This window comes from Mytilus galloprovincialis, chromosome 2 (assembly GCF_965363235.1).
Source record: "Mytilus galloprovincialis chromosome 2, xbMytGall1.hap1.1, whole genome shotgun sequence".
NCBI lineage: Eukaryota > Metazoa > Mollusca > Bivalvia > Mytilida > Mytilidae > Mytilus > Mytilus galloprovincialis.
The window spans coordinates 46,156,739-46,180,315 of NC_134839.1; the positions used below are offsets into that span (position 1 = coordinate 46,156,739).

Sequence of the window (23,577 nt, forward strand, 5' to 3'; positions counted from 1 at the left end):
AACCGAATCAATTAAAGAGGTGTTTCGCCAAAATGAAGTTAATCTGATGTACAGTGGTTGTCGTCTGTTGATGTAGTTCATACGTGTTTCTCGTTTCTCGTTTTGATATAGATAAGACCGTTGGTTTTCCCGTTTGAATGGTTTAAACTATTTTTGGGGCTTTTATAGCTTGCTGTACGTTGTGAGCCAACGCTCCGTGTTGAAGGCCTTACTTTAACTTATAATGGTTTACTCATATAAATTGTTATTTGGATGTCGAGTGTCTCATTGGCACTCATACCACATCTTCCTATATCTATTAAACATATCACAATTATGGATTCGGTAATTTCCGCTAAAAAACGAAGTTTACCGAATGATCTCATCATACATCAATCTCATCATACAACAAAAAACGTATAATGTTGTGAGCACTTCATATAATGTTTTGACCACTTCATATAATGTTGTGACCTCTGCATATAATGTTTGGACCACTGCGTATAATGTTGTAAGCACTTAATATAATGTTGTGAGCACTTAATATAATGTTGTGAGCACTGCATATGATGATGTGAGCACTGCATATAATGCTGTGAGTACTGCATATAATGTTGTGAGCACTGCATATAATGTTGTGAGCACTTCATATAATGTTGTGAGCACTTAATATAATGTTGTGAGCACTTAATATAATGTTGTGAGCACTTTATATAATGTTGTGAGCACTGCATATAATGGTGTGAGCACTGCATATAATGTTGTGAGCACTGAATATAATGCTGATCATTAACATAAGGCAGTCATGGCGGTCCATACAAATGTACGATAGCAGATTTTATATGTCGTGTTTTGATCCATAAAACGAAAATAATCTGGGGAAATATATACCTTTTATGTGTGGCTTAAAAAGCTTCAAAGAGTACATTAAGTCTTTTTCTTCTCTAAAATTTGTCAGACTTGTTCGTCTAAAGAGAAAGTTTGTTTTTTTTGAAAGAGAGGGTGTAAAATACAATCTTTTCCCGAGCGGAGCAAAATTTTTGGACCTTTTTTTGGCTAAAAAACATAAAATGATTGTTAAATGCACTCAGTAACGTTATGGTTCTTGACTGTCATGTATATTTTATAGTTAAAGTGTCAGTGTTTAAGCCCTCTCCCTTTTAAGGGCATACAATACAGTTTTGATCCTGTATTTACAAATTGATGAAAATTTGCATATAGACTATTTGTTACCTGATTAAATCAAATATGTAATAAAAAAATATACCTTCATGTGCTACTTTTTGAGTTAAACGAGGTCAAAATTTTGTATATTTGCTCAAAATTCGGATTTGTTGCCGTATTTTCTCTTTCGAAGGAAATCCATAACTTTTTTGTTTTTAAAGATAAACACAAATTGTTTTTTCTTAAATAATTTGTAATTTCTGTATTTTATAAGTATCTTAAAAATTTATGCATTTATTATTCAGAAATAACTCATATTTATCAAATGGTCATGAATTGAGAAAAAAACGTCATTTTTTGCTGTATATTTATCAAAATTTAAAAAAATGCACTATTTACAGTTTAATAAAATTTGGTCCACATAATATTCCTGCAAAATGAAACAAAATGTCATTTTAAAAAATAGGGGTCCATGCACTCGTTTTCAAATTAAACAAGTTTGAATGATAAAAATCAGTCGCAAAATGCATCTTTTCCCGATATGTCACAGTTTGACGTCGCGAAAATAACATTTTACGTTAGCAACGTCATTACCTCCCCTGTAACTGTATCGTATGCCCTTAAATAAGTCCGTTCTGTGTTTCCTTTCTGTTAAATTCAATTATTTTTAGTGTTTCTGGCCTTATACCACAACTATTCTTCCCCTTTGCCACAATATGTTTGGTAAAAGTCAAATTTAAATTAAAAATTTGCACCGCTTCAAACGTGAAATAAATGAAACTGCTGATAGACCATTATTATTCTAATAAAATGTGCTTCTATGACAATCCATCAGTGCTTTTCCTTTTGAGAGCACTATTAACATGCCAATGGTAGCATTTGAATCTCGTATAAATGACTAAGGCTCGTTTGAGTGGTGGTCTGAGGGGCCCTGATCCCGAAATCCCGGGCTTAAAAACATGAAATCCCGAGGTGCGAAATTCATATCCCGACATCCCGAAATTAAAAAAAAAAAATTCCCGCATCAAGTAAAGATCAATCCCGAAATCCCGAGCTTAAAAACACCCGATCCCGACGTCCCGAATAAGTCCTGTCTCCCTCTTTCCTACTTTCATTTTGGCCAAACACATACATTCACTTTCAACAATACATTTTTATGCCCCATTTATGGGAATTATGTTTTCTAGTCTGTTCGTTCGTTCGTTCGTTCGTTCGTCTGTCTGTCCCGCTTCAGGTTAAAGCTTTTGTCGAGGTAGTTTTTGATGAAGTTGAAGTCCAACCAACTCGAAACTTAGTAATAATGTTCCCCATGATATAATCTTCCTAATTTTAATGCCAAATTATAGATTTTACCCCATTTCACGGTCTATTTAACATAGTAAATGATAGTGCCGATGTGGCATCCGTATACTATGGACACATTCTTGTTTCCACATGTTTTACTTATTTCAATATATATATGCAACTGGTATGACCCCTTAGATAGTAAATATTTCAGAAAAAATTAGACAGAATACAGAGAGTCTCTGTATATTATAGTAGTATAATCGTAGTTTACAGGTGGATAAACGCGAAAACATAATTGTCTCTAAGGAGGTATAATAGTTGTGGTTCTTCCGACCTAAAAACCATCAGATATTGAGAACGCTCTGATTGGCTTATTTATTTTTCATTTCGTGTAATCTATCATACGATTGGTTGTTCTTGTGCATGTTTAAAACCGGAAGTCTTATCTATGACTAAAAGTCAGTCTGATAACGGAAACAATATCCGGACACCTATTTTGTCGTTTTTCTCCCAAAATAACTCAATCTGAATAATCACAAGAACGGATGACAAATGCGACTATGCGTGTTACCTAAAGAACACTGGTATAGGGTCCATTGGGAAGGTCAGAAGCTTCTAATTTTCAACAATTTAGCATCAACATTTTAATGGACAAAGCTTGCATAAACAGCATTTTACCCCTATTTTTTTGCCATGTCAGCCATGTTGATGGGCGGTTCATCATACACATTTCTTGAACTGTATACCCAAATGATTATTGTGGCCAAGGTTTGATAAATGTGTCTCACTAAACTCAGTAGTTTCAGAGAAGTATTTTATATAAAGACGATTGACACATGATGCAAAGTGACACGTAAAGATCAGTAAAGCTCAATTTGGCCCGGTGAGCTAAAAAGAGATTTTTGCCATGACTTGTATAATACTATTCAAGTCTACAATGTTGAAGAGTGTCCATTAGGCAGCAACCATTTAGTTTTCTGGGGGGGGCTATGGTTTTTTTTTCTGGACAAATTTTTTTTTTCGCCTGTGGCGAAAAACAATCTATTTTTTTCGCGACAAGTCGAAAACAATTTTTTTCTTTCAATTTTAGCATTACATATAGGGGCAGCTGAGGGGGAAACAAACAATTTTTTTTTCTCAGAATCAAAAACAAATTTTTTTTTCTCTCCGAAAACTGGAAACAAACTTCTTTTCCAAAAAAAACCATAGCCCCCCCCCCCCCCCCCCCCAGAAAATCAAATGGTTGCTGCCTTAGGGAAGATGCACATAGATCTAGGTGAGCAACATAAACTTTTTAAAGTTTCTGGTTCGTTTTATGCATTAAATAAAATTTGACCTAACTAGCTTTCAATGTATTAATATCAATTTGTCTCACCAACTGCACGAAAAATATTGATGGTACTTTAGCCTTCATTTTAGTGCTGTAATAGTTTAATACACAATTCTCAAAGATTATGGAGATTGAGGGCTTACAAATATTTAACCCGCCATATTCAGTATGTGCTTGCCCAAGTCAGGAACCTGCAATTCAGTGGTTTTCATTCATTATTTATATATAAATCAGGCAGTTTGTATTTGCTAAATATTATAAGTTTCACATTTTTCCTGTTGGGTCTTTAAATCTATAGAAGCTCATTGTTGCCAATAAAGATTCCATAAAACCATTTTATTTAGACTCTTTTCATAGCTAATAAAGTTGAGAATGTAAATGGGGGATATGTGAAAAACACAACATCCTGACCAAAGAGCAGATAACAGCCGAAAGGCCACAAATGTTGTCTGATTGGCAATCATACTCTTTATTTTATTTTTGCAAGATCAATTATTTTCCTTCATCATATCAAACTACTAAAATTACTGTACATTTATTCATGCTCATTCAGTTTACTGTCAGAATAAAGATCAACTTAAATCTTTCAGATGGTTTTAAATTTAGAAAGTGCAAATCTGGTTACTTAACAATCATACAATTCAACAACAGACACATGAGACAAGAGGACATAAACATCCAAACATTTTTAAGAACAGTCTTGTCAGATATTTCCTTAGCATCCTGATAAACAGGGAAATTTCACATACCATCTTGATTCTAAAAATTTAATAACATCCATAACCCAATCTATGAGAAAATTATTTCAGTTTAGCATCACATTACTATGATCCTAAAAGACCCTGTGAACAACACTACTTAAATAATTATTATTATAAGAGCTAGTTTTTGAGAAAACCATAATTGTCAATTACAAATTTTGTTTTTGTTTTAACTGTCTGTTGCCCAACATACCATCTGCTTGCTAAAAATTGATGATGACTGTAACCCAGATTTACAATTCATGCACCCCAACTGCCAATTTTGTTATTTCAAAGACTTGGGTATATTAACAACAACAACTAATAACTCTCTCTTATTTAAACCACCATTAATTGATTATTCAATTAATCAAAAACAAATATTAATCTTGCAACAACATAACAATTTGGGATAAAAATAAAAATCAAACCTAATGTAGTATTACATGTACATTCTTTACAATAGATTTTACATAAACAGTAAAATAATAGATAATTGATGATGCAAAAGCTTTTTAATTTTCATTCTCATTTTGTAAGTCTGTCCTTCAGCAAATTTTGTAAAGGCATAATCCCAAAAGTATGGCCTATGGCCAATGGGTAGAACAACCTTGAAGTTTCATGTAACATACATTGAAATACTTTATTGTTGTAATTGTTCTTAACAAAAATTTTAAACTAAAAGTTGAATGTTAGGACAGTTGTTGAGCATATTACATACAGTTTTATATATGTATATATTTTACAAATCAATTGCAACCGTGGGAATTTTTAAGATGCATTTTTTCCTGCTAGAATTTCAATGTCAACTGATAGCTAGCACAGGCACTTCAATGTCTCGGCCAAAAAATTCCTATATACCTTATTTTTTTTTCTGAGCCAAATGCCTGTGATAATTTGGTATAATATGCTCCCCAAGTGTCAAAAGTCAAATGGATTTTTGTGAATACCCCAATAAAAACTAAATTTTGAAAAAAATAATTGTGATACATATTTATGTGCTCTACTCCAACAAAAATTTAATTAAAGGTATGATACCTAGTCCAAATTGATCTTTTGAAAAATTAAAAAAAAAATTATGGTACACAAGGTAAAATTCAGACCTCCATGATATAGGCAAGAGTACTGAAAGTGGCATAAAAAAAAAACAATAAATCAATCCATAAAACTAACTTTGATTCACAGTGAACATTATGACAAAAGTTGATTTACACATAACACACTGACCCTTATGTGAAATCTTACAAAAAAGTAGTAATAACATAGATTTTCAAGATTTTGGTCAAGAATTTTAAAATTTGAGAATCATTATTTTTACAGGTTTGCACTGCAAATTGATAATATATATGCACTATGCTATTCCAAATTAATTACCTGTGTCAAATTTGCAGTAAAAAATTTTATTTTTTATTTTTAGAAAAATGCTTTGGCTTACAGGATTTCAAGAAAAAAGTGATTTCCTGCATCAAAAAACTTAACTGTCTGCCTACATACATAAACAAATCATGAAGTCAGCTAGGTTTATGAAACTTTTAAATATTTACTTGGAATACAAGCTGGGCCCTACCCCACATCAATATATTTTTAATGTATTTTTTATTATTTAGAGTAAAAATTCATCACATCCAAGTTGCAATAACAAATATCTGCAACAATCCCCAATTAATATTCCTCGACTGTAACCTAATATTATATGATTATGAGTGTCTGTTCATCAAGGAGACAACATAAACATGATAAATTTAAGTAAGGGAAATGCAGCAAAAATCAACAACATTTTTGTATACAAAACAGACAAATAGAAACAAAGCATATATAACAATTCACTATCATACCTTTTAAAATTTTTATACCAAGGTATTTAGCTTAATATGCACTGTTTTCAGGTGGAACAAGTTCATATTTATGAGTTGATCCACCTTCATTAATTAGATGGTTAAATAACTGGTTTGTTGTTCTCTTTCTACTTAATGTTAAATGTCGATCATCTCCCTTTCCACGACTTTGTGATTTCAATCCAAGTCTCTGGCTTACTGTATGTATATATGCACGTTCTTCCTTAGTATAGTCTGATGTAAATGAAAGATCTTCCTGCGTTTCAGATTTTGCATAATCTTCCACAACTTTTCTTACTTTATTTCTGAAGTCTTTCATTCCATCACCAGAGTTAAGTCCAAGACCTTCACGTTTGATAATTTGCTGCAATGAAACTGCAACTGGTTCCTCTCTTCCGATATTTCCCTCTGCTCCAACACCACCACCACTCCAACCCATTTTACGAAGTAATTTGCTTCCAATATTGTCATCAGATATTGTCTCCATTTGTTTCTGAATTTCTCCCATAACTGAATCTCTTGAAATACTATCATCACTTTGGCAATCAATACTTTGCTTAATTTTAATTGTCCAGCATATTTTTCTAAGTTCCTCGATAGCTTTGAGTGCTGCAAGGGTTTTTACAAGGACTTTACCTACTTCAGAAGCTTCTGCAATTGTCTCCCCTTCAATGTCTACCGTGCAGTGCATATTGACACCATTTGCTTCTAATTCGTAATGGAATTCCAATAATGCCTTATTGATGTCACAACTCTGTCTCAAAATTGAATATGGATTACTTGTATTATCAATACTGACATTTTCGAAAATAATAAATTTTGTTATATCCCCATTCAAAGAATTTGCTACTTGTCTGTTACCTTTGCTAACAGCTTTAAAGTTTGATTCATACATCTCTGTATTATAAGATGAGTCATCATAATTGGAAGAGTCATATGAAAATGATTTTGATGCCTCATAAGAATCAGGTTGTGTACTATGACTTACAAAGCTACATGGTAAAGAGTATGCACTTTTTTGTTTGTCTAAATGATCATTGGTAGCTGTTTGTTTTGTTGTACATTCACTGTTAAATGATTGACTTTGGACAGTATTTTTATTTGCTTTTACCAGTACCAGCCTGTCCAGAATGGACTGATCAACATAAATATCTGTATTTTCCAATTTTTCAACAGCTAAATCAAATGCTGTATGTTTAGCTGCTTTTTTATTTGTTGCCTTCCCTTCTGAAATCTCTACCAAGTCAATATTCAGGCTGCACACAAATGTATGTGCATACTGAGAACCTACAACATCTCTAAATTTAGTATCAAGAGACATTTTGGTTTTATCTACAGCCATCTGCAGAATCTCAATACTGTTTTTAGCACTTCCAAACTTTTTCTTTAGATCTGATATAGCATGGACCAATGTTCTGAACTTTATATCTATATCTGTTATGCCAGTAGTACTGTATTTTGGTGTCCCATATCCTAGTCCTGTTCCTTTAGCTCTTTGAGCAGGAAATGGTTTCATACCAGATACAAACGATTGTTCTTCATGCATTGCAACATCTGTACTTTTAAATTCTGAACTTGATTTTACAAAGTTCATACCAAACATAGGTACAATCTTTTTGGCAGGTGATGGTCCTGATATTGAACTACTATCTCGACTTCCTTTGTCACTTGATTTTACAAATTTAACAGTTTCAATGCCTTTGATTCGACTAGGTAGATTTGTGATATCTGATATGTCATCTTCTCCCAGGTCTTTTGCCAACTCATTCAGTTGTTTCATCACCATTGTGGGGTACTTGCATCCCATCTGCCTGACATTCACATAACAGAGAGATAAACATATCAAACGATCCTCATCAAATTTGTTTATATGTTCGACAAGGAATTTTTTCCTAATTTTCCACTCTGTATTACTTTCAAATGGAGATCTAAATCTCTCAACATCAGTTTCCTTAGAGCTAGAATACATTTTTCATGTACCTGAAAAAAACCAAGGTAATAGAATTTATAATCTTTTTCTAAACAAACAGACATACAATTGTGTAGCTTCTGTTAAAACAAGTCATGACAGATGCCTATTTTTAAATAAATATTTAAAGTAAAGTAAAAAAACAATAATGAAAATCAATCTTCTCTCTAACAATTCTTTTAAAATGTTATTGCGAAACCCAATGAAAGTTTTCCACAGTGCCATAGCTTATTCTTAGAAGAAGAAATTTAAAGAACCCAGTGAAAAAAAAACACACAAACAATAGCTGTTGAATTTATTTAATAGGACACGTGAACTTCCAAAAGTTTAAATACCTTGTCCAGAAGGCAAATAGAGATGGCACTTTGGAAAACTTTCATTGAGGTCGCAATAATACTTTTGGGTTTCGAGTGTTCCTAATGAAGATGAATCAAGAAAAGTGAAAGCGACTGTGACTCACCAAATTTATTTCATTTACCAGCACTAAATTGATACCGTTACTATCTATATACATGTACAATATAGTAGATTGTTAGTACCAGAGAGTATCAACAGCAATGTAAAGCCAGTGCTTTGCCCTTGATTCATAGCTTATAAATACATATTTTGTTTTCTGTTGATAAATTACATGTAGAGTGAATATAAGCATGAAACTTGTGTTCCATCTCAATCTAAGAAGTCTCATTGATGTCGAGTGGTAATGTGTATTATAAATCTGTTTACCTGGCGACATTGCATATGCACCAATTTTTACAAAATTCAATTTTTCATTTACGCTATTTTACAGGTAGCATGCATATAAAGGGAAAGTTAAAATATTCATTTCTATATCACAAATAAGATTTTTTATATACCGTTCCCCCTGGGTAATCAATTAAATTCATACTAATTTCTAACACAAAACTGAGAGTCACTTAGTTGTATAATTATATAGTGTTCATATGTTTGATGTGTCAAAATGAATATTGTAAATTCGGGGAAAAACAGAAAAAATAAGTCTGTAATTTATGATGACCACACATGTAGAGCTCATAAGTTTTTATTAGATAAAATTAAGACTGCAAATGGGGAATGTGTCGAAGAGACAACCACTCGACCAAAGAGCAAACAACAGTAGAAGGGCACCAATGGGTCTTCAATACAGCGAGAAACTCCTGCACCCTGAGGCGTACTTCAGCTGGCCCCTAAACAAAAATGTATACTAGTTCAGTGATAATGGACGTCATACTTAACTCTGAAATATACACAAGAAACTAAACTTTAAAATCATACAAGATTGACAAAGGTCAGAGGCTCCTGACTTGGGACAGGGGCAAAAGTGCAAAAAATAAACAATTTTAGGTCATCATCAAGACTTATTATGTCTACCAGATTTCTACAAAATCCATTTAGTATGATTGCCCAATAGGGCTTTTCACGGTTAGTTCGGCCATATTGGATAGGGGGCAGATTTTCATAATGGAGGTAAAAATAGTGTGAAAAATACGGGAACACATCATTAAAACAGAACAGTTGGGGCAATATGCGTAATTGTTTCTCCATAGCCGGTAATGGTAACGTTTTCTTCTGTTGCTCAGCCCATATTGTAAACTTGTATATGTAAGATGGCTTGTTTTGAAGCTGAGGCATTTTTACATATGTGGTTAAATTTTCGGAGTACAAAGTGTGATTCATTTTTCTGTAAATTAGCATTCCCCGAAAATCCTTTTGTGATGCGGCTCTTCATGGTAAAAAGTCCCTTTTTTCACACAATAATTTCTTTGAAAATTAAATACTTTGAATACATATAATAACTCCATAGTTTTTACACATTTATTCTAAGGTCCTATACTTTCCAGATCAACACAAATGGTTAAGCTCAGTCACTTGTTAAAAATTGAAACATGTCCGATATCACTACACAGAGATTTTTTGTTTACAAACAACTTTTCAACTGTTCCTCAATAGGAGGCGCATTAGGGATATTGTCCCAAATGCTTAGAAACATGCAAGATTTCCCATACTTTCATACTTTTTCCACCTCTTTCAAAAAAATCTGCCCCCTATCCAATATGGCCGAACTAACCGTGAAGAGCACTATTGGGTTGCTTTTTTGTGTGAATGTTATCAGTTAATGAAGCAGTGCTCCTTCTTTCCTACTACTAGTATGAGGGGGGATAGGACCTTTATCGGGACTTTGGGAACAGGCCTTTTTAAGCTGGGGATTTCAGGATTGACCCTTTTGGGATCCAAGAATTCTCTATTCGAATTTCGGGATGTCAGAATTTAAATTTATTTAAATTCAGGACCTCAGAATTTCGTGTTTTTAAGCTTGAGATTTCGGGATCAGGGCCCCTCCTACCCTCCCTAGTATAGAACTAGATATATATTTTTGTAATAGAAATATAATTTCTGTCTGTTTGTCACTTTCTTTTCAGCCATGGCGTTGGCAGTTTATTTTCAATTTATGAGTTTGACTGTTCCTTTGGTATTTTTCGCCCCCTTCTACCAGTCTACTTTTACTTCTACCACTAAGTGACCACCGTCATTTGGTTCACTATCCTGTCACTGTTTGGTGTGCACTTGCAAGCTTAAAAAGTCCAAAAAAATAATTCCCCTTTTCTGTATTTCACCTACCTGCCCACAGGCACTTGTTTCTGTCAATGTGCAGATTACCATCTTCACCAGTATGAAAAATCACGATTTTTCGTACTGGTGTGGATAGTAAAATGCACATTGACAGAAACAATTCACAGGCAATTGTTTTCTATCCATGGCAAGATATACTACCCCCAAGTAAAATAAATAAAGCCAATAGTATACTTGGGCTGATTAACCGAACTTTTAACTTTAAAGATCAAGATACATTTTTAAGACTATACGTTGCGTTGGTACATGTACGACCACATGTGGAATATGGAAATACAATATGGTATCCGCATTTAAAGAAAGATATTAATGCTGTAGAAAAAGTGCAGATGAGAGCAACTAAACTAATTCCTGATATACGACATTTAAGCTATGAAAACAGATTAAAAGTACTTAAACTACCTTCGCTAACTCACAGAAGGCGAAGAGGTGATATGATACAAGCTTTCAAAATATTAAAAGGAATCAAAGATATATCTTATGAAAGATTTTTTACTGTCATCAGTACAAATACCCGTGGGCATAATTGGAAATTAGCAAAACCTAGATGTAACACTTCTTTTCGATTAAGACATTTCTCACAATGAATTATTAATGATTGAAATAACCTACCAGTTGAAGTTATTTCATCAAAAACTGTGAAAGCCTTTAAAATTAGTATAGACCGTCATTGGGAGTCAGTCATGTATCAGTTAAGAAAATGATGAGGACACAAATAGTTTTCTATATAACTTTTTAATTGTGTGAAATATTGCACCAAATCATGCAGGATTGATGATTGTATCAGTTTTGAAAGTGGAAATATGGTGGGCTAAAAAGGATAGGATCCTTCCATATGAGCCCCACAACGATCTTACAGGTATCTTACAGGTATGAGGGCCATTTTAAAAAAAATGAAGCAAAAGTGTGACATGGGGGGTCCAATTTCAAACTCAATATTTTGTATTTCTTTTTGTCTTACCCTATTACCGATACTTTAAATTTTACAATTCCAAAGTTTCAGGCAGAATGAAACAGACACATTGAATAATCTTAAATTTTAATAACATACATCTCAAAAAATTTGAACAGAAACCATACTACTTATAAACAAGTTTGGTAATAAAACAGTTAAGAAAACATTGCTCAAACCTTTTCCAAATGAAAGTCAATAGAAAAAGAAAAATTTTAAAACCAAAGTTTCCATCTTTTCTGCTAAATCATATAATAACAATCAAATTGAATAGCTTAATTTGAAAAAAATAATAATAACTAGTGATTGAAGTTTTTGCCAATAAAAAGAATCTTAATATATTTCAGTTAAAATAGCAAACTTTGAAAGCCCTGAGTTTTTGTGATCATTTGCAAAAAAAAAAATGTCATTTCATTGTACCGTTTTTATGTGTATGTAGAAAAAGCCTTCTATTTTCAGTATTTTGTCACACTCCTGACATATGTTACAAAGATTGAAAAATTCTTTAAACTTTCACAAAAATTCACTTAACACATTGCTATATCATTGATTTCAATTACTGATATCTTTTGCCATAGAACAGGACTTTCTTTTTAGGGCCATTTAAAAAAATACAAAGAGAGGCACCCAAAAATGTCAAGATTGTGACAACTGTCTTTAAACATCTACCAAAGAATACATAGGACTTAAATGTTTTCTTCTTCTTTATTTTTCAGAAGTGGCTATTCCAAAGAGAAGAATTTTTTTTTATTACAACTGTGATATGTTTATATCATAGATGTGGGAGTGCATTATATATGTCAGGAGTGTGACGCTTTTTTTAAGGCATTTTCTGTCAATTCATAATTTCACAAGGACAAGTCCCAAAAGTTTCTTTGTGTTAGAAATGTTGAAACCAAGTTATATTCCTATCATTTACCTCTTAAATGTGTTATTTATTATTTATCATAATTGTTTTGGCACAATGAGTTTTAATTAGTAATTTTTCTATTTTTTGTGCACAGTAATGCAAATTTATCAAAGGAAATAAGTGTGTACAACTATAATATCATATAGGAAAGTGAGGAAATGTGTTTTGTACAAAATAGAACAATTATTTTGATTTAGAATGGTATATTTAAAGATGTTTCAAGGATTAACCATTCAGATGTAATTCGTCACACTCCTGACATGAATTTAACAATTTAAGAAAAATATGAAAATTAGCTTTATTTTTAGGACAGATAGTTGAAAGACAGCTAGTAAAATGAAGAAACTTTTGGTAAAACTTCCATTCCTTAAAACATCTACTAGATTTGCTGAAATAAGCAGGGCAAAATTCTCTAGAAGAAATCAATCAAAGAAAGATACCTCGAAAGAGAGAACCCGCAAATACTGGCTGAATCTGAAATTAAAAGATGATCAGAGGAAGTTTGACCATCTTTAACAAAATAAAAACCTATAAAACCAAGCTAACAAAAAAGTCTTAAAGAAAGAAGAACTTTGAATTCCAAATTTGATAAACAATATAAAGAAAAACAAAGGCAGTGGCAGAGAAACAGTAGAAAAAAAGGAAGAAAGATGAAAAAGAAGTTGGGTTGAATAAGGACTTAGAATCAAACAAAAACAGCTCAAAAATTCAAATGAGAACAGATCTGTGACTGTGTCAGATTCCAGATCTACAGTGAGAAAACCTCCACAACACACAAGAAAACAACTGCCACAAAACCCAAATGCTTATGAATGATCTCGTCTAGAAGGCCCTTTCTTCTTGGTATAGCATTTTTTATGATGTGTTTCAAAGTACTTGTCCAAGCATTTGGGTTTTGTGGCAGTTGTTTTCTTGTGTGTTGAGCAGGTTTTCTCACTGTAGATCTGGAATCTGACACAGTCACAGATCTGTTCTCATTTGAATTTTTGAGCTGTTTTTGTTCGATTCTAAGTCCTAATTCAACCCAACTTCTTTTTTATCTTCCTTCCTTTTTTTCTACTGTTTCTCTGCCACTGCCTTTGTTTTTCTATATATTGTTTATAAAATTTGGCATTCGAAGTTCTTCTTTCTTTAAGCCTTTTTTGTTAGCTTGGTTTTGTAGTTTTTTATTTTGTTTAAGATTGTTCAACTTCCTCTGATCATTTTTCAATTTTATATTCAGCCAGTATTAGCGGGTTCTCTCTTGACTCTCTTTCCAAGTCTCTTTCTTTGAATCATTTCTTCTAGAGAATTTTGCCCGGCTTATGTCAGCAAGTCTAGTGGATGTTTTAAGGAATGGAAGTTTTACCAAAAGTTTCTTCATTTTCTCTGAAGTGGTTTGAGATATCTTCATGAAACTTGGCAGCAAGCTAGCCCTGACTATCCTGCATTTTATAACACTTGTGTTATAATTCTAAACTTAACTAATATAAAAATATACCACAAAAAGTAAAAATCCTCATTGTTTTTGAAATGGCCCATATCTTACATAGGGATAGTAGATCTTGCCATGGATAGATTTTAAGGTTCATGTGGACCCTATGGCTAAAATGGCCGTATTTTCACCTCAAAATTTACTATGAGTACAGGCAAACCTGTGCATCTGGAAACGCTTTAAGACATAGCATGCCCTAGATGAATAAAATTCAAATGCCTTGTATGATTTAGAAATTTCATTACTTAACTGGATTTTGCCGTACACTTTTTTCGTCCCTGCAGAAGATGATAAAATTAACAAACAGTTGAGTTTACCTTGATATGGTCCACTCAGGTACACAGTTTACATAACCAATTATTGTCATGTATCTATTGTCCATCTAATGTCCATGTCAATCAATACAGCTCACTTCAATTATTACCTGTGGGGAAGTTCTCAAACCTGTTTCCCAACTTAGTTTATTTTGGCACCTTCTGGAGGACTGAAAAAAAGTGCACGGTAAAATCCTTGTAAGTTTTTATTTTTCTAAAGCATAAAACATATTTGAAATTATTTTATCTAGGGCATGCTATGCCTGAATATTTTTACAGATGCGCAGGCTTGTCTGTACTCAGAGTAAATTCTGAGGTGAAAATACGGCCATTTTAGCCATAGGGTCCACATGAACCTTAAGGTTCATCATAAGGAATTGAAAAATATGGCCGTGTTTACACCTCCAAAATTACTATGAGTACAGACAAACTGGTACATCCAGGAAAGTTTTAAAGCATGGCAGGAACTAGATATATAAAAGTTATATGAAGTCTACGTTTCAGAAAATTAAAAACTTACCTAGATTTTGATGTTCATTTTTTTCCAGTCTGCAGAAGATAGCAAAATAAACAAACACCCGAGTTTCATTTGATACGGTCCACTCAGTTACACAGTTTAAACCTGTTAAATCACCTATTGTTTACAGGTGTCTATTGTCCATCTATTGTCCATTTAAATCAATTCTACTCACAACATTGATTATATGAGGGGAGCTTCTCAATCGTTTTCACTACTTAGTTAATTTTTGCACCTTCTGCAGGAACGAAAAAAATGGATAGCAAAATCTAGAAAAGTTTATTATTTTCTGAAACATAAAATGCATTTAAAATTTATATATCTAGTTCCTGCCATCCCTTAAAACTGTCGCAAGTGTATAGGTTAGTCTGTACTCAGAGTAAAATTTGGGGTGTAAATACGGCCATTTTAGCCAAAAGGTTATGATGAACCTTAAAGGGAAAATTCACGATTTTTTACTTATGGTTTAAATATGTTCATTATGACATAATATATATATTCACAAAGTTTTATCGCTATATGTGCAGTAATAAAGGAGAAATTCAATAATTAATGAAAAAATATCAACTACTTCCTGTAGGTCGTGACGTTTTCTCCTGATTTTTGCATGCCGGGATTTAAAATACAATCATTAAAAGTCTTGGTTTTTAATCATATTTTAACGTAATCGTAAGCGCGCCGATGACTTATGCTTTATCTAATAACCATCCGATAATAAGAAGATAAAACGCACAGACGTTCAATTGTACTCATTCGTGAGATAAATTATCTATGTTAAACGTATATATTCGAATTATTTTTGTAGACAACACAAAAAGTTATAAATTTATTTTTAATAAATGCATTTTCGGACTGATAAGGTGAACAAATTAAAGTACAATAATCTGTAAAGACAATATGTTGGTGTACTATTATTGACCTTTTACTATCTCTGCTATGACTAGGGTTATACGATGTGTGTATTCACGGTTCTGTGGCAATACTCGTAGATGGCTTGTTGAAAGGTAAATTGTTATTTGCACTTCGGTATTTAACCACGCCTCTAGGGCACACCTTGCCAGGTGTGACTGTCTATTCGGATCAGTGGGAGCATTTAATATACACACATTAAAAATACATATTCAAGTTGGTGACAAATAAAAATTGGTCGCCGTGGAATTATTTAATTATATTTGGTGCTATTATTTATTTGAATTCAAATAAGTTAATTTACTAAGAAATACACAATTTTCGGTTAAAGACGGGAAACTTAATGCATATGTCAGAATGAAATGATATACAAGTCTTGTCCTTGATTTATGTCTCATAAAAAAGGGGGACTTAGAAATTAGAAATAGCTTTACTAAATCATTTTTATTTGTCTTTATTAGGCGAAAAAATGTACGAGAACACTTACATTTAGACTTTTGAAAGCCATGTATTAATTAATATATGAAACTATCTGAAGATAACTTTACCGAAGCGGAATATAATATGTACGAATAAAGAACAAATACTTTTGTATTGGAATGGAATCGAAAAATTACGAATAGATATTCTTTTCAAGTGTGAAAAACGTCAACCAAATTTATTCATAATCGGGAACGTCCTTATTAAAATCTGAGACTACTATAATAATCGTCGTCTCCCAACGTATATATATACTTTAATAACTATTTGACCAACGATGTTTAAAATTAAAAGACAACGAATTTAATGTTATCTTTCCCTATTTTTGAATGTTATTATAAGTCTGTTCAACTTGCAAGAATACCCCTAAAGCGGACAAATATCCGACAAGCAGTTTATTCTTTAAATTGCTGTCATTGAATATCAAGAAAGAAAATAAATCCCGAAATTGATACTCAATAGTTTTCCTAGAAAATATTCACATCCCTTGGGGATTATTAGTGTACGTCCAGTTGCATATATTTTACATGAATGTTGGAACAATTGTGATGAAGACGAATTTCGTCCTTTATTCGAGAACAATCTAATTGATATATAAATCTGTGAGTTTACTATGTTCTTAACTTCGATGAACCAAAGCAAGTTATAAATTGACCTGTATTTAAATCAAATTGTTTCTTTTTTTTTCTTCTTCTTCTTTTGGTATACAATAGTCTATCGAATTCGTTGATTACATACTGTTGGCATACGTGGACTAGTCTATTTACAAAACTTTTACCACAATTTACACAAAATGTATGTTTCTTTCTTATGTTCAATGTATACATGTATACATATTTTAAATTGCGCTACTGACTATAGTTCCGTAACTTTCTACCCAGGCGTATGTATACACGAATCGTCGACAAGTGCGCACATTTTTTTTAAATCAATAATGCTGGTATGTTCCAATCTGTCCTAAACTATTGACAACGAGTATATATTACATTTTCCCAAATTAACCCTTGGAAAAATATGTAAATAGATTTGTATTTCTTCAATTTTTTTTTTTGTATTATTTTTTTTTTATAAATAATATTCTTTACACCAGAAATGTTATTTATAAACAAGCGTATGAGTTCAGTAATGACTAGTATATTATATCACTTTCGGACACGCAAGACAAATATGTATATTATACATGCACCTGATAGTTCAAAATGGAAAGTTATAAGTAACGGTCGTGTACACTGATCAATACCTACAGAAGTGAAACGATGCATGAACTTGCAAGCCCGCCGGACAGGAAATCGATTGAATACCTGGACGTGTCACCTTACACCCCTTCCAATACCTTTGGGAGTAATACCTTTAGCCATGCTGGTGATCAGATGAGGGAAGATCCGAATTTATTTAAATAAAGTTTATTACTTGAAAGAATTATGAACGAATTAGATTTTCGAAAACAATTTCCACGGAACACTTATTTATGATTTGAACTTTGACTTTTTAACTAATTACAATATTATCAGTTTAAAAATAACAGACTATATGGTTATTTAAAAATATAAGACCATTTTCCGTATCAAGTTAGTCAGTCAGATAAAACAACCGTACGATTGACAAGATATCGACACGCAATTACGACTACATCGTTTACTGTAGTTTTGTTCCTTTGCGGTTTATAGACATATCGGGATTTTTCATCGGAGAAGGTGACAAGATGGCGGAGAGCAAAGAACTGATACACAAAATTTAAAATTGATGGTGATCTCTTATTTAGCGGAATAAAACTTTAATATCTATAAATTTGATCATTTTTATACAGAATGGACATAATATCAATTTTTGATTTTTTTGCGAAGTTTCCCTTTAAACAAGTGCCTTTAATTTCACCCTTTTGGCGGAATGACAATGCACACATTAAGATAAATCTAATTCAAACAATAAACCTACCCAAAAAGGTTAAATCTTCGTTATCTCTTACTAAAGGTGTGTATAAATCATTGCATAGCCTATTATCGTGTATAATTTTTTTTTCGTTCTTTCAACCGGAAGTGTAACAGCTCTTGTAATTTTCAAATCGTACCGGACCGTAAGAAGATTTACTGGCACGACAAAGACTGAAAGATTAAAATCGTTCAATTTCACGATTGATATACACAAACACGACTAAGGTATGTTTCATTAACTACACATACCTTGGAATAATAGCATTATTAGTCCTAGCATTTATACAAAAGAAAATAACAAAGTTCTTTTAAATTTCATGCGTTGCGCTTTTCTGGATGGAAGCAAGTTAACTCGTACCAACGGAAACTCGTACCATGTTAACTCGTACCAAAAAAGTTAACTCGTACCAACTTAAAGTCGTACCACTGGGAAGTCGTACCATTAAAAATATATTAAAAAATACGAATGTTTTGTTGGTTCTGATAAGTTTAGAAACATAATTAGTCCCTGGATCATTAGTATTCTATATTTAAAGCTATAGTAAAATTAAATCACTTCTTCTAGTGATTATTTTGTACTACTTAAATAGGTTTTTATTAAAGAAAGACAACTCTTACTTTCAACCTTTATAGAAATAATGTTACTTGAATCAGTGATTTAGAAAATCACTCATTTAAGTAAGTCCCCTGACTGATTATTGGTTGATTATTAACTAATCAACTTGTTTTCAGATTTCAGGTCTCATTTACTTTCCTGTCAAGGTGTCACTTCTCTTTTTCAAAGCAATGCATATCTCGTTTATCATTACAACTAAAAAAAAACAACCTTCGCTAGCTAAACAACCCTTACTCTGTCGGTAATCATACCTTACGCAAAAAATATTATATATAAAAAATTTAATACTTTTACAGCTTTTACATTAATGCTAGCAAGACAAATCTTTGTTTGGCTTGCTTGCTTTGTTTGTATCAGTGATTGCTCAAGCATGGTAATTAAGATAGGCGGGGCTTCAGCTTGTATACATCATACTTAGATTTTATTGGACGTTATGTCTGAGGTTAAGGACACTTAATTTTAAAACATCACATGACAAATACACTTTTTTCTTGTATGAGGCTGAGAAACTGGCCTTCAACATTAATTGACTTAATATTGTTTTTATAACATATCAATCTATTAGTTCAGTCAGTTATTTCCATGTCTGTCCTTCGATTATGCAACTCCAGAAAATATTCTAAAAAATGGGAAACAATTGTATTGAAAAGAGAAAATCGAGTGCACCTTTTTTATGTTAGGGTGTGTTTGAGATGAATATTTTGTCTTGAAAATGTACAAAACAAGAGTATTTGATACATCATCTCGCTTCAGACTCTATCATTTTATATAGCAAAGCTACAGGTTGAATTTATAACATAAAAAAATCACAGTACTAAAAGATGAAATATAGGGGTCAAATGAAATACCTATCCAATGGATCACAAAATCAGAGTAGGTGTGTTCGAATAGCTATTTTACTAAAAGTGCTTGACGACAGTCTTTAAGTTGGATCTCTGAAAAAAAATTGTCTTCCGTTTCTACGATTGTGAAAATGAACAGATAATTTCGACGAAGTAGAATCCTGTCTATTGTATATTTACAGGTAAGGAAACGTGAGAATATGTGTCATGTGATGTTTTAAAATTTAGTGTCCTTAACCTCCAACATAACGTCCAATAAAATTTAAGTATGATGTATACAAGCTGAAGCCCCGCCTATCTTAATTACCATGCTTGAGCAAACATTGATACAAACAAAGCAAGCAAGCCAAACAAAGATTTGTCTTGCTAGCATTAATGTAAAAGCTGTAACATGTTGGTCATAAACAATTTACAACCTTTAAAACACACTAAATTAATTCTGTCAGTGAATAAAATTCCTTCGAGAAACAAAAGAAAAGTACCCAAATCTATTCAATGTAACTGATTTGGAATGATTAAAAATTAAATCCAATGGTTATCAGTATAAGTTTAAAAAAGAATGATTCAAGGGAGACAACAAATCAAATCTGCCAAGGTATTGTCTATATCTAATACACATGGAACATTAGCTACAGATTGGTCATTTTACTTTCAAATTATATACATTTTACAGACTTAAGAGGTATTGAGAAAAATAACAGTATATATTATTAATTAAACACCAATCAAATGCATTTAAATAAGTTGGTACGAGTTAGCAGTGGTACGAGTTTACATTGGTACGAGTTATTTTTTAGTGGTACGAGTTGACGTTGGTACGAGTTTACATTGGTACGAGTTAACTATAATTCTTCTGGATTTCATCATATCTGCATCCGGAACGCTCAAATCAAAGCATTCTAAAGCCAGTGATGTAGAAACATTTTTTTCAATCATACCCCTTTTTTAAGCACTCTCCCAGATAATGATGGGAGTCTATTTTTTTTTCTTTCTGTGAGGCCTTCCAACATCTTTATTATTTGGACCACTCATTCCCATCTTCCCTGATTCCAATGTGTTGAAGGCAGTCACTACAAAGTAGAAGTATATTACAGACTTTAGAATTGTTATCAATTTTAACAGAGTATCGCATACTCAAATTTAGAGATATTGTTTATAAAGCCTGTAAATTTTAAATATGAAATCTTTCAACATTGTTTTTATTTGTACTTACAGTCTGAGACTACTATATAGTAGTCTCAGTTACAGTGGATTTTGTTTATGATTTTTTTGATAAACATATATCTAGATATACATGTATATTGCTCTATGTACAGTTATGTGTACCAGGAACTTATGATCCTACATCCTGGCCATCATGTTTTGACATTCACTGATTGCGTTTCTCAGACTGTCCTTACCCTTCAACGCACTATTTGATTGATACTATAGTCTGGAAAAACATGATTCATTTATCACATACAATAATTGCTCAGGGCTAGAACCAGCGATTTTCTAAAGGTGGGTTACCAACCTAGGATTAAAGGAGGAGGGGGGTTCCAACTGTGTTGTCTCTATTCAAATGCATTGACCATTCACAAAAGCAGGTGTCCCAACCCTCTGAACCCCCCCCCCCCCCCCCCCCCCCCCCCTCTGGATCTGCCACTGATGCTTTAATTTTATTTTCAGAAAATGCAAGACACCTTTGATGTGGAAACATACAGAACTCCCTATGAAAGTAATACTGAATGGAGAGAAAGGAAAAAGTTTTTAGAAGCACATCATGACAAATTTGAGGAGGATCGTCTGGTTTGCTTGTCTCAATGTTATTTGAATGTCCGTATGACTAGTTGTAGGTATCCAGTAGAAGTCATGAAACAACTTAGTGAACTAGCCAAAGAAATGGATGAAGAAATGAGCTGATGAATAAAGAATGCAATGGGTCAGGAGATTATTGATGTTTGTCAACAAAATCAACACACATGTTTGTACTTGATGATCAAGCAAAGTTATGACATTCTATATACATTTTAGATAATCTTACTACAAAATATCTGGTCGTTTTTTAATTTGTGTACAAAGTTTTGAAACTAGAAAGCCTTGATTTTACTTTTAGACTGTAATATATTGATGTTGAAGGTACAATTTGTAGAGATCAGTTTTATATGAATTAAGGCATTAAAGTATACCAGTAACAACAATGATTTTTTTGCAATAAAAATACAGTTATCTGAGTTAACAATATTTAATTAATAGTAGAATATTTGTACTTATCCTATACTAGACCTTTCTATATTTCTTTGAACTATATATGTGTATATAGATCAGATATCTATTAAAGTTACATGTATATAATTTTATGCTGATGGTTTGCAGACTCATTTACATAATAAATATAAGAAGATGTGATATGAGTGCCAATGAGACACATATCTCCTTTTAATGATGCTTTGTTTACCTCATTAATATTTTTTTCCCTGTCTGCAATATTTCTTTGAACAGTTTAAACATATGGCAGGTACAGTTACTTTTCTGCTGGACATGGTTATTTGGACTTAAATATTTACACACTTTTGTTACAATGTTTCTTCCCAAGTTTCAGTTACAAAGCTTTTCAACTTATGTAGATAAGACCAAGGGTGTGACCTTACATTTAAGTTTACAGTACAGTCGGAGAAAGAGTTGGACTTCATGCTAGACTAACTTTTATAGTTAGTGAATTGGATATGGATTCTTTAAATTTGTAAGTGAATTTGATTTTTTTTTAAACAAAGGGTGCCTCATCTTGAGCAGTATCTGCTTACACTTCCAGATCAACTGATAACACATGTGTTTTGGTGGGGTTCCTAATGCTTTGTTTTCTATGTTGTATTTTGATCATTTTTTTAGTTTTTTACACTGGAATTGTCAGATTGTTTTCAGCTATTAATGAGATGAATGTCCCTTTGGTATGGCCTCTCTTTTTTAAATCTAATAAAAGGATTAACCTCAAGTCCTTAACTGTTGTATCTGTATCCAAACTTTCAGCTTTTGTTCACTACATACATGTCCCAATTCCTCTTGACAAATAACAGAACTGTCTCATGACTAAACCTTCATCAAAATATTGGAAATAGAAGATATTCACATCTGGTTTTAGAAAGATATTTTGCCATCAGAAACAAGAAGCTTCTACTTTGTGATTTGGTTAAAATGGTGGAGTTTGTTATCTGTAACTTTATTTTGAACTTGCATTGTTGATAACTGTTTATGCTCCCGAAGCATCAGAGACCGGCCACAAAGTTTTACCCTTGTCAGTCTGTATGTCCATATTTTCCAAAATTAGTTTCTACCAAACTCAGACCAAGGATAAATTTGAATGGAGTTACGTTTACTTTTCTGGAGTTATGTCCCTTATGAATAAAAATAAAAGGCTTAATTTGCTGTTTCCACACAGTAACTTTCGATTGCCTCAACAAATATTATAAAACTTATACGCAATGCTTATTACCATCAAACACAGAACAAGTTTGGAGTTTGGTGAATTTGTTGTATATATATATTAACAAGCTGGAGTTCCTCATCACTTGTTGAACTTTTTATTTTTTGAATTTATGGATCAGTTATTGATTCTTTATTTTATAGTATGCAGATTAGAGCTGTAACTGCTGCAGGGTTATGATTTAAGTTTTCAAATGGAGAGTTTTTCCTGTTGTGCATAGCAGCATACCTTTATCTGCTA

General features: G+C 32.5%; 1 protein-coding gene and 1 long non-coding RNA gene across 2 annotated transcripts; one reads left to right on the forward strand and one right to left on the reverse strand.

The window, feature by feature from the left end:
- Positions 1-4,283: 4,283 nt before the first annotated feature.
- LOC143063688 (uncharacterized) lies at positions 4,284-18,533 on the reverse strand. The gene is made up of 2 exons (XM_076236005.1): positions 18,424-18,533; positions 4,284-8,315 (listed from the first exon to the last, which is right to left on the reverse strand). Exon 2 carries the CDS (start codon positions 8,302-8,304, stop codon positions 6,367-6,369), a length of 1,938 nt encoding a protein of 645 aa, XP_076092120.1. The 5' UTR covers positions 8,305-8,315; positions 18,424-18,533; the 3' UTR covers positions 4,284-6,366.
- LOC143063690 (uncharacterized) lies at positions 18,532-22,090 on the forward strand. The gene is made up of 2 exons (XR_012975077.1): positions 18,532-18,644; positions 21,546-22,090. It is a non-coding gene; the product is annotated as an uncharacterized LOC143063690 (long non-coding RNA).
- The last annotated feature ends 1,487 nt before the right edge of the window (positions 22,091-23,577 follow it).